General features: G+C 46.9%; 1 protein-coding gene across 1 annotated transcript in view; it reads right to left on the reverse strand.

Annotated features, from left to right (window-relative positions):
- Positions 1–306: 306 nt before the first annotated feature.
- The window catches only part of LOC138786653 (zinc finger protein 850-like), a gene marked incomplete at its 5' end in the record, with an annotated part of 58,381 nt that continues 46,190 nt past the window's right edge, over positions 307–12,497 (reverse strand). The window contains 2 exons of the mRNA XM_069963631.1: positions 307–1,935; positions 2,946–3,072. Of these exons, the coding sequence (XP_069819732.1) occupies positions 755–1,935; positions 2,946–3,072 (1,308 nt within the window). The remainder of the gene's footprint in view (positions 1,936–2,945; positions 3,073–12,497) is intronic.

A 12,497-nucleotide genomic window follows, 5' to 3' on the forward strand; every position in this document is an offset into this window, starting at 1 on the left:
CCCATAAAGATATAGATCAATCTGTTCAGCTCTATAACATTATACTTATAGCTTAGGTAACATTTCCATGGTGATGGACTCCCTTTAAACACTTTCAATTCTTTTGGAATCATGATACGTGATGCCGGGAGTTCCGATAATCCGTTCCGCTGCACACCGTTAATATGTAGAGCGTGTGCACAAAACATGGGAATAAGATGTAAGGGTTAATACTAGAGATGAGCACCACTGCAGTATGATAAATCATGTTTATTAGTTACATATATATATATATATATATATATATATATATATATATATACACACACATACACACACATGATATAAGAATAGTAGCAGAGAGCGTGCGGCAGGAGCGCCGGAACACAACGGCCATTACTTCTTATGGGATTCTCTCCTAATCCCCGGAAAGCTGACGGATTGGAAAAGACTTGGAAAAACGGATGCAATTCTGTGTAATCTGTTTTGATCCGTTTTTGTGTCCCTTAACAGTAACCAATTAAAAACTGATACGTTAAACAGGCTTCAAAAACGCAGTGTGAACCCAGCCTTATCCAGTGTAAGAGAAACAGCGCCACTCCCGTTCTCAGGTTTTGTGTTATATTACAATTTAGGTCCATTCACTTCAATGGAACTGAGTACCCAAACTGATGACAAGAGTGGCGCTGTTTCTAGAAGACATCAGACATGTTTTTCTAATCCTGGATAACCCCTTTGAATGTAAAGACAGGAATTGAACCTCAGACACATAAGATCATAAAAAGTTCTTCTCCCCTGTGTGAGTTCTTTGATGTTTATGCAATGTTGATTTCATAGTAAAACATTTCCCACATTCTGAACATGAAAATGGCTTCTCCCCTGTGTGAATTTTTTGATGCTCAATGACATTTGATCTTCGGGTAAAACATTTCCCACATTCCGAACAAGAAAATGGCTTCTCACCTGAATGAATTCTTTGATGATTAAGTAGAGTCGCTTGCACAGTAAAACATTTCCCACATTCTGAACATGAAAATGGCTTCTCACCTGTGTGAATTCTCAGATGTTCAACAAGATTTGATTTTTTATTAAAACATTTTCCACATTCTGGACATGGAAATGGCTTCTCTCCTGTGTGTGACCTTTGATGTTTAACAAGATAGGATCTGTAAGTAAAACACTTTCCACATACTGGACATGGAAACGGCTTCTCTCCTCTGTGAGATTGTTGATGTTTAACAAGATATGATTTGTAAATAAAACATTTCCCACATTCTGGACAACAGAAAGGGTTCTCTCCGGTATGAATTCTTTGATGTTCAACTAGCTTTGCTTTCCGATTAAAACACTTCCCACATTCTGAACATGAAAATGGTTTCTCCCCTGTGTGAGATCTTTGATGTGTAATAAGATATGATTTGTTAATAAAACATTTTCCACATTCTAAACATGTAAACGGCTTTTCCCCTGTGTGCGATCTTTGATGTGTAATAAGATATGATTTGTTAATGAAACATTTCCCACATTCTGGACATTTAAAGGGCTTCTGTCCTGTATGATATCTTTGATGTCTAACAAGATATGCTTTGCGAGTGAAATATTTCCCACATTCTGAGCATAAGAAAGGGTTCTCTCCTGTGTGGATTCTTTGATGTTCAACTAGCTTTGATTTCCGATTAAAACAATTCCCACATTCTGAACATGAAAATGGGTTATTTTTTGCGTGACCACTTTTATGTTCACCATCCTTTCTGTGACTTTTTTTCTGTATAACAGTCTGTGATGGATCAGTAGACAGGACTTGTATAACAGGATGAGATGGCAGATCTTCGCTGTGAGGGGCTGGGAGTATATCTGGGGTAATAGAAGGTTCTTCATATGTATCTTGTGTGATCTGACCATCTACTGTAATATCTGGAGATATCTGATGTCCCTCTGATCTCCGGGTACACTCAGCTGCCAAGAAGAAACTCATTCTATTAGTGAGGAGTAATATAACGGTGCGGCTTCTGCAGATATCGCTCGTCTTATTTATAGAACATCTCTAAGTGCAGCTTTCCTGGAAATGAGATTGTTTGCCGTGAACCTGAAATCGTTCACCATATTATTCTGATCAATAATCATTAGTTACTATGAGCGTTTACTCCATCTGATCTCAGCAAATGAAGGATTTTGGTGTCGGCACCGAACGAACAATGTCAGATTTCTGGTTGTTCGTTTGATCATTGCTGCATTTACACAAAACGATTATCATTTAAATTAGAACGATATAAAGAAAGAAAGATTATCTAACAGATTATCTGCCAAAGATTTGAAGCCAAAGCCAGAAATGTATTTGAAAAGAGGAGATATCTCAGTCACTCCTTTATGACCTGATCTCTGTTTATAAACTGTTCCTGGCTTTGGCTTCAAATCTTTGGCAGATAATCTTTCTGTGTAAATGGACCCTAATATAGGGCCCTTAGGGTACTAAAGTCTCAGATGATCTGGTGGAGTTTTGGTTCTTTAGCAGAGCTGAGCGAACCGGGTTCGGGTTCGAGTTGATCCGAACCCGAACGTTCGGTATTTAATTAGCTGGGGCTGCTGAACTTGGATAAAGGTCTAAGGTTGTCTGGAAAACATAGATACAGCCAATGACTATATCCATGATTTCCACATAGCCTTAGGGCTTTATCCAACTTCAGCAGCCCCCACTAATCAAATACCAAACGTTCGGGTTCGGATGGACTCGCGCATGCTCCAGGTTCACTCATCTCTATTCTTTAGTTTAATCAAGGCCTACAGCACATTCCATATATATAACTTACATCTAAACCTACTGGGGGAACACAGAGGAACATACAGCAGAGAAGCCGGAACAGATAGAGAAACATTTCATATTTTTTTTACTTTACAAACAATTCCACACAGAATAGTTACAGAGGAGAATGTGTGAGTGTTCTCTGCATTTAGTAATCACTACTTACCTGGGCGGTTACCTGTAGTGATGTACTTCTTATACTGCTCATTACTGCTGTCATCTGTCTCTTCCTCCTCTTTTTTTAACCTTAAGTCTGTAGCATTATCATAGGGGACATCTCCATCTACCTGATCCTGTGGGAGAAGAGGACGGGGACATCTCTCTGGTGCTGTTCTCTTACTGGATCTGACTGGAGGGAACACATACAGAGACTGAATTCATTCTTTCCATCCAGATAATACAGAGAGGAGGTGTGTATATAGTCCTGTCTATTACCTGCTGATGGGAGGGGCTGCTGATCCTCCAGCATCACATCCTTGTACTGATCCTTGTGTCCTTCTACATACTCCCACTCCTCCATGGAGAAATAGACCGCCACGTCCTGACACCTTATAGGAACCTGACACACACAATGGTCACACAGTCATCCCCCCCACCCCTCCAGTGGTGTTACTGTATAATGTCCCAGCATTCCCAGCAGCCACAGTCTCACCTCTCCACTCAGCAGCTCCACCATCTTGTTGGTGACTTCTAGGATCTTATCTTCCTCCATTTCCTCATGTATCAGGGGCCCCGGGATTGGGCTCAGGGTTCTTCCCCATCCTTCACACCCAGGGGCCCCACAGCGCCCACTAGAGGACTTCTTCACTACTGTGTAATCCTGTGTATGGAGAGACACATTACTATCACTCCATCCATTCCCAGAATCCCTCACCTCTCCAGTCCTATCCATCTGTTATTCCATAGATAAGAATGATGTCATGATGACATCATTCCCAGAATCCCTCACCTCTCCAGTCCTATCCATCTGTTATTCCATAGATAAGAATGATGTTATGATGACATCACTCCCAGAATCCCTCACCTCTCCAGTCCTATCCATCTGTTATTCCATAGATAAGAATGATGTCATGATGACATCACTCCCAGAATCCCTCACCTCTCCAGTCCTATCCATCTGTTATTCCATAGATAAGAATGATGTCATGATGACATCACTCCCAGAATCCTTCACCTCTCCAGTCCTATCCATCTGTTATTCCATAGATAAGAATGATGTCATGATGACATCACTCCCAGAATCCCTCACCTCTCCAGTCCTATCCATCTGTTATTCCATAGATAAGAATGATGTCATGATGACATCACTCCCAGAATCCCTCACCTCTCCAGTCCTATCCATCTGTTATTCCATAGATAAGAATGATGTCATGATGACATCACTCCCGGAATCCCTCACCTCCCCAGTCCTATCCATCTGTTATTCCATAGATAAGAATGATGTCATGATGACATCACTCCCAGAATCCCTCACCTCTCCAGTCCTATCCATCTGTTATTCCATAGATAAGAATGATGTCATGATGACATCACTCCCAGAATCCCTCACCTCCCCAGTCCTATCCATCTGTTATTCCATAGATAATGATGTCATGATGACATCACTCCCAGAATCCCTCACCTCTCCAGTCCTATCCATCTGTTATTCCATAGATAAGAATGATGTCATGATGACATCACTCCCAGAATCCCTCACCTCCCCAGTCCTATCCATCTGTTATTCCATAGATAAGAATGATGTCATGATGACATCACTCCCAGAATCCCTCACCTCTCCAGTCCTATCCATCTGTTATTCCATAGATAAGAATGATGTCATGATGACATCACTCCCAGAATCCCTCACCTCCCCAGTAAGCAGGAAGAGTATGTGTAGGGTGAGGGTTATTATCCTGTCGGCCATCTTGTCTCTGTCTCTCTCCATGGTTGATCGGTCGCTCTGGAGAATTATCAGTAGAGGATCCTGTAATGTATGGAGAGAAGATGAGACAATGTAACATCACATACAAACTAGTAATATTTTGATACCAACTTTTTTATTTCAAATATTACAAATGTAATGCCCCTCCCCCTCCCCCAACTGTTTTACATCATTCACCATGTAAAAAATCTGACATGTCATCTCTATTCTTCATGTCTGTACTATAAGGCCGCATTCACACAATCTCTGCAGTCAGTGTTCTAATCCCCTAATAATAATAATAATAATAATAATCCTCACACAGAGAGGAGCCGTACAGGAGCCGTGTGCTTCCAGGACCTGCCATGATGTCACAGTCATGTGATCAGTCACATGGAGGAGGAGGAGTCACATGATCAGGGGCTGCTGCTCAGTGTATGCAGGACTCTGCTGTGCTGGATGAGCTGAAGTGATGTGTATGCAGCAGAGCTGTGTGTGTGTGGAGCAGAGCAGTGTATGTGTGTGTTACATATGCCTGCATCAGAGCCCTGTGTGTAATGTACATGTAGCTGAGCTGTATGTGTGTAATGTACATGTAGCTGAGCTGTATATGTGTAATGTACATGTAGCTGAGCTGTATATGTGTAATGTACATGTAGCTGAGCTGTATATATGTGTAATGTACATGTAGCTGAGCTGTATGTGTGTAATGTACATGTAGCTGAGCTGTATGTGTGTAATGTACATGTAGCTGAGCTGTATATGTGTGTAATGTACATGTAGCTGAGCTGTATGTGTGTAATGTACATGTAGCTGAGCTGTATGTGTGTAATGTACATGTAGCTGAGCTGTATATGTGTGTAATGTACATGTAGCTGAGCTGTATATATGTGTAATGTACATGTAGCTGAGCTGTATATGTGTGTAATGTACATGTAGCTGAGCTGTATATATGTGTAATGTACATGTAGCTGAGCTGTATATATGTGTAATGTACATGTAGCTGAGCTGTATATATGTGTAATGTACATGTAGCTGAGCTGTATATGTGTGTAATGTACATGTAGCTGAGCTGTATATGTGTAATGTACATGTAGCTGAGCTGTATATGTGTAATGTACATGTAGCTGAGCTGTATATGTGTAATGTACATGTAGCTGAGCTGTATGTGTGTAATGTACATGTAGCTGAGCTGTATGTGTGTAATGTACATGTAGCTGAGCTGTATGTGTGTAATGTACATGTAGCTGAGCTGTGTGTGTGTAATGTACATGTAGCTGAGCTGTATGTGTGTAATGTACATGTAGCTGAGCTGTATATGTGTGTAATGTACATGTAGCTGAGCTGTATATATGTGTAATGTACATGTAGCTGAGCTGTATATGTGTGTAATGTACATCTAGCTGAGCTGTATATGTGTAATGTACATGTAGCTGAGCTGTATGTGTGTAATGTACATGTAGCTGAGCTGTCTGTGTGTAATGTACATGTAGCTGAGCTGTATATGTGTGTAATGTACATGTAGCTGAGCTGTATATGTGTGTAATGTACATGTAGCTGAGCTGTATATGTGTGTAATGTACATGTAGCTGAGCTGTATATGTGTGTAATGTACATGTAGCTGAGCTGTATATGTGTGTAATGTACATGTAGCTGAGCTGTATATATGTGTAATGTACATGTAGCTGAGCTGTATATATGTGTAATATACATGTAGCTGAGCTGTATATGTGTAATGTACATGTAGCTGAGCTGTATATGTGTGTAATGTACATGTAGCTGAGCTGTATATGTGTAATGTACATGTAGCTGAGCTGTATATGTGTGTAATGTACATGTAGCTGAGCTGTATGTGTGTAATGTACATGTAGCTGAGCTGTATATGTGTGTAATGTACATGTAGCTGAGCTGTATGTGTACACAGTAGAGCTGTATATATGTGATTACAGCTATGGCTCTGGGTGACATTGTGTGCTCGGCCATATGTCTGTATATAAATATACGACCAGAGGGATAGAAGAGAGAAGGGAGAGAAGACTGGTCTCTGATATTACATATGAGTTGCTGTCAGGCCTGTATTTAGAGTTCATGCTGCCCTAGGCACTTTGCACGCAGAGGCGCCCCCCCCTCACCCCCCCCCCCCCCCCCCGCCGCGTCGTTACTGTACATGCATGGTATATACCCTGGCACTTGGGTGCCGCTCTGCTTGATGCCCGCTGTTCTCATCAAACAGACGTGATGGAGGAAGGAAGGAGGCCGGGGGACTGGTTCTGTCCAGTGTTGGACTGGGGGACCTGGAGCCACCAATATACAACCAGTGAGACACGACATGCTGACCCGCTCCTTTCCTGAATTCATCTGTATCTGTGACAAATCCCTACATTTATACAGCTCTCAGGGTATGCTGGGAGTTGTAGTCTCTGAGAGGACAACCCTGTAATAAATCACTGTGTGCAGAGTCTCCTGGTGGCTGCAATCTGTGGGTGACAACCATCAGCCCTGAGGGTCCAGCAACACATCTGTCTACCGCGGTAGTTATCATAGGATTGTACTTTACTACAACTCCCAGGATATCCTGAGGGCTGCAGACTGTCAGTACATGCTGGGAGTTGTAGTGCCTGCAGCTGTTGTAGTTGGGTCCTATACACTGGAGGCTTTGTGGCATATAAGAATAAAGAGATCTGTGGGGGCTCAGTGTAGGGAAGTGACCCCAGAACATCACTGATAGGGGATAGAACAAAAACATCTCCCCCAATATCTTATTAGTGATGTTCTGGGGTCACTTCCCTGCACTGAGCCCCCACAGATCTATGTATACTTATATGCCACAAAGCATCCAGTGTATGATGCACCTAGGACCCAACTACAGCAGCTGCAGGCACTACAACTCCCAGCATATCCTGAGGGCTGCAGACTGTTCTGGGAGTTGTAGTGCCTACAGCTGTTGTAGTTGGGTCCTGGAGGCGTTGCGGGAGATCAGAATACATAGATCTGTGGGGGCTCAGTGCAGGGACGTGACCCCAGAACATCACTAATATGGTAGGGGGAGATGTTGTTGTTCTATCTCCTATTAGTGCTGTTCTGGGGTCACTTCCACACACTGAGCCCCCACAGATCTATGTATTCTTATATGCCACAAAGCATCCAGTGTATAATGCACCTAGGACCCAACTACAACAGCTCCAGGCACTACAACTCCCAGCAAGTACTGACAGTCTGCAGCCCTCAGGATATGCTGGGAGTTGTAGTGCCTGCAGCTCTTGTAGTTGGGTCCTAGTTTAAAAGTTTGCACTAGTGTACTGTAGTGACCGCAGGGCTGTGTCAGTACACTACCGCAAACAATAAACTGACCCTTATAGACCCCAATGGTACACAGGCTCTGCACACTATAGAAGTGATTACAGTGCAGTTACTAATGACTCACAGGTGACGTCTTCTCGAATTGCTGTCGCTAACTTTTTGCTTTCTTCTCCATCTGGCGCAGCATCATGAAGACTTCTCCGACCACAACTTGTCTGCAGGGGCAGCTGGGGGTGACTGGGGCAGGAGGGCAGCTGGGGGGGGCTGGGAAAGGGAGGCAGCTGGGGGTGACTGGGAAAGGGAGGCAGCTGGGGCGACAGGGGGACTGGGGAAGGGGGGCAGCTGGGGGTGACAGGGGAAGGGAGGCAGCTAGGGGTGACTGAGGAAGGGAGGCAACTGGGGGTGACTGGGGAAGGGAGGCAGCTGGGGGAAAGAGAGAGCAGCTGGGGGAAAGGGAGAGCAGCTGGGGGGCAGGGGACCAGCAGGGAGGGGCAGCTAGGGTGGCAGGGGAGAAGCTGGGGTTCAGGGGGGGCTGGGGCTCAGGGGGAGAGGCTGGGGGGCAGGGAAGAAGCTGGGATTCAGGGGGAGAGGCTGGGGTCAGAGGGAGAAGCTGTGGGTCAGGGGAAGGGGCTGGGAGGCTGGGGAGCAGCTGAGAATGCAGGGGAGAGAGGCTGGGGGCAGGGGAGAGGCTGAGAATGCAGGGGGGAGAGGCTGGGGACCAGGGGAGAGGCTGGGGGGGGGCAGGGGAGAGGCTGGGGGGCAGGTGAGAGGCTGGGGGGCAGGTGAGAGGCTGGGGGGCAGGTGAGAGGCTGAGGGGCAGGTGAGAGGCTGGGGGGGCAGGTGAGAGGCGGAGAGGCTGGGGGGGCAGGGGAGAGGCTGCAGGGGGGCAGGGGAGAGGCTGGGGGGCAGGTGAGAGGCGGAGAGGCTGGGGGGGCAGGGGAGAGGCTGCAGGGGGGCAGGGGAGAGGCTGGGGGGCAGGTGAGAGGCGGAGAGGCTGGGGGGGCAGGGGAGGGGCTGCAGGGGGGCAGGGGAGAGGCTGGGGGGCAGGTGAGAGGCTGAGGGGCAGGTGAGAGGCGGAGAGGCTGGGGGGGCAGGGGAGAGGCTGGGGGGGGCAGGGGAGAGGCTGCAGGGGGGCAGGGGAGAGGCTGAGGGGCAGGTGAGAGGCTGGGGGGGCAGGTGAGAGGCTGGGGGGCAGGTGAGAGGCTGAGGGGCAGGTGAGAGGCTGAGGGGCAGGTGAGAGGCTGGGGGGGCAGGTGAGAGGCTGAGGGGCAGGTGAGAGGCTGAGGGGCAGGTGAGAGGCTGGGGGGGCAGGGGAGAGGCTGGGGGGGCAGGGGAGAGGCTGCAGGGGAGAGGCTGAGGGGCAGGTGAGAGGCGGAGAGGCTGAGGGGCAGGTGATAGGCTGGGGGGGCAGGTGAGAGGCTGAGGGGCAGGTGAGAGGCTGAGGGGCAGGTGAGAGGCTGGGGGGGCAGGGGAGAGGCGGAGAGGCTGGGGGGGCAGGAGAGAGGCTGGGGGGGGCAGGTGAGAGGCGGAGAGGCTGGGGGGGCAGGGGAGAGGCTGCAGGGGGGCAGGGGAGAGGCTGGGGGGCAGGTGAGAGGCGGAGAGGCTGGGGGGGCAGGGGAGAGGCTGAGGGGGCAGGTGAGAGGCTGGGGGGGCAGGTGAGAGGCTGGGGGGCAGGTGAGAGGCTGGGGGGCAGGTGAGAGGCTGGGGGGGCAGGTGAGAGGCTGAGGGGCAGGTGAGAGGCTGATGGTTAGGTGGAGAGGCTGGGGGGCAGGTGAGAGGCTGGGGGGCAGGTGAGAGGCTGGGGGGCAGGTGAGAGGCTGGGGGGCAGGTGAGAGGCTGAGGGGCAGGTGAGAGGCTGGGGGGGCAGGGGAGAGGCGGAGAGGCTGGGGGGGCAGGGGAGAGGCTGCAGGGGGGCAGGGGAGAGGCTGGGGGGGCAGGTGAGAGGCTGAGGGGCAGGTGAGAGGCTGGGGGGGCAGGGGAGAGGCGGAGAGGCTGGGGGGGGCAGGGGAGAGGCTGCAGGGGGGCAGGGGAGAGGCTGGGGGGGCAGGTGAGAGGCTGAGGGGCAGGTGCCTAGTGACAAATACGGCCCTGGTTGCTGTATGTGATATACCGGGCAGGGTCTTTCTTCTTGTGTTACAGATATAGGGTCTGGGGACAATCTACAATGATTCTGATAGGTCCCTATGACTTCCTCTGAGATGAATGTTACTAATCCTCCATTTGTGGGCAGTGTTCCTGTCTTCCTGGCACAGAAGTTGTCCCAACTCTCTCTGAAGTGAATCATTTTGTTCTTATAGTCTAGCAAAATAATTCTCTTTAAAGAATCACTCCTGGATTTATTTTGCCCATATACTGCACACTCACCTCCACTATTCCTGCAGTGTCATCTGCTTCATCCCAGCTCTGCTGCATCCACACATTACATTACTGCAGCCGGGTCATGTGAGTTCTGATCAGTCTCCTTCGTGACTTTCACATATGATACTGCATCGTCTCTCTCTCTCAGATCTGCTATTAGTCCCATGATGCACCAGTACAGCACCACATAGGCAGCTAGAGCCAGTACTATCTCCGCCTGCTTGAAGGGCAATGTAATAATCCTCATCTCTGTATATACATAAATAGGCCAAGATACTTTAAGTATATAGTCAGGGTAAGTCTAACATCTATAGTAGGTAAAGTATTTGAGGGGATTGTAAGAGATGCTATACTGGAGTATCTTAATGAAAATAATCTTATGACGCAGCACCAGCATGGATTTATGAGGGATCGATCCTGTCAGACTAATCTGATCGGCTTCTATGAAGAGGTAAGTTATAGACTGGACCGGGGGGAGGCTGTGGATGTTGTGTATATAGACTGGACCTGGGGGGGGGGAGGCTGTGGATGTTGTGTATATAGACTGGACCTGGGGGGGGGGAGGCTGTGGATGTTGTGTATCTGGACTTTTCAAAGGCATTTGATACTGTGCCGCATGAAAGGTTGGTCTACAAAATGAGGATGCTGGGACTCGGGGAAAACGTATGCAAATGGGTAAGTAACTAGTTGTGTGATAGAAAACAGAGGGTGGTCATTGATGGAACATATTCAGATTTGGTTTTAGTTACTAGTGGGGTACCACAGCGGTCAGTGTTGGGTCCACTCCTTTTTAATATTTTTATTAATGATCTTGTAGAGGGGCTACAGAGTAGAATCTCCATTTTTGCAGATGATACTAAACTGGGTAAAGTAATCAGTACAGAGGAGGATAATATCATATTACAGAGGGATTTGGAGAAGCTGGAGGCTTGGGGGGAGAAATGGCAAATGAAGTTTAATGTGGATAAATGTAAGGTTATGCATTTGGGCCATAGAAATAATAAATACAGTTATGTGCTAAATAATAAAACACTGGGTAAAACTACTTCCGAAAAGGACCTGGGGGTATTGGTGGACAGTAAACTCATCTATAGTGATCAGTGCCAGACAGCAGCTGCCAAGGCTAATAACATCCTGGGATGCATCAAAAGAGGTATAGATGCTAAAGATGAGAACATAGTTTTGCCTCTTTATAAATCACTGGTCAGACCACACATGGATCATACTGGATACAGCACCGGGCACCGGTATATAAGAAGGACACAGCTGAACTGGAGCGGGTGCAGAGGAGGGCAACAAAGGTCATTAAGGGAATGGGTGGGTTACAGGACCAGGACAGGTTATCACGCTTGGGGTTATTCACACTAGAAAAAAGACGTCTTAGGGGCGATCTGATCACAACGTACAAATATATGAATGGACAGTACAGAGATCTTTGTAGTGATCTCCTTACTCCTAGGTCTGTAACCATGACAAGGGGGCATCCTCTACGTCTAGAGGAAAGAAGATTTCACCATCAGCACAGATGCGGATTCTTTACTGTACAAGCGGTAAGGCTGTGGAACTCTCTGCCACATGATGCTGTCATGGCCGATTCATTAACCCCTTAACCCTTTGAGGACCAGGCCCAAAATGACCCAGTGGACCGCGCAAATTTTGATCTTAGTGTTTCCGTTTTTCCCTCCTCCCCTTCTAAGAGCTCTAGCACTCTCAGTTTTCTATCTACAAGCCATGTAAGTGCTTATTTGTTACAGGAATAGTTGTACTGTGTAATGGCGTCTTTCATTTTACCATAACATGTATGATGGAATTCCAAATATATTATTTATGAAGATATAAATTGGTGAAATCGCAAAAAAGAATGCAATATGGTAACGTTTGGGGGGTTCCTGTGTCTACGTAATATACTATATGGTAAAAGCGACATGACACTATTATTCTATAGGTCAGCCTGAACACAACCATATGCAGGTTTACACAGATTCTCTAATGTTATATATGTATTTTTTTATGAAATCCTTTTTTTTGGCAATTAATTATAAATAAAATGGGACTATTGTGACGCTTATAACGGTTTTATTTTTTCACCTACGGGGCTGTATGGGGTGTCATTTTTTCCTCCATGATCTCTAGTCTTTACTAATACCATATTTGTGAAGA

This window comes from Dendropsophus ebraccatus, chromosome 3 (assembly GCF_027789765.1).
Source record: "Dendropsophus ebraccatus isolate aDenEbr1 chromosome 3, aDenEbr1.pat, whole genome shotgun sequence".
Classification (NCBI taxonomy): Eukaryota; Metazoa; Chordata; class Amphibia; order Anura; family Hylidae; genus Dendropsophus; species Dendropsophus ebraccatus.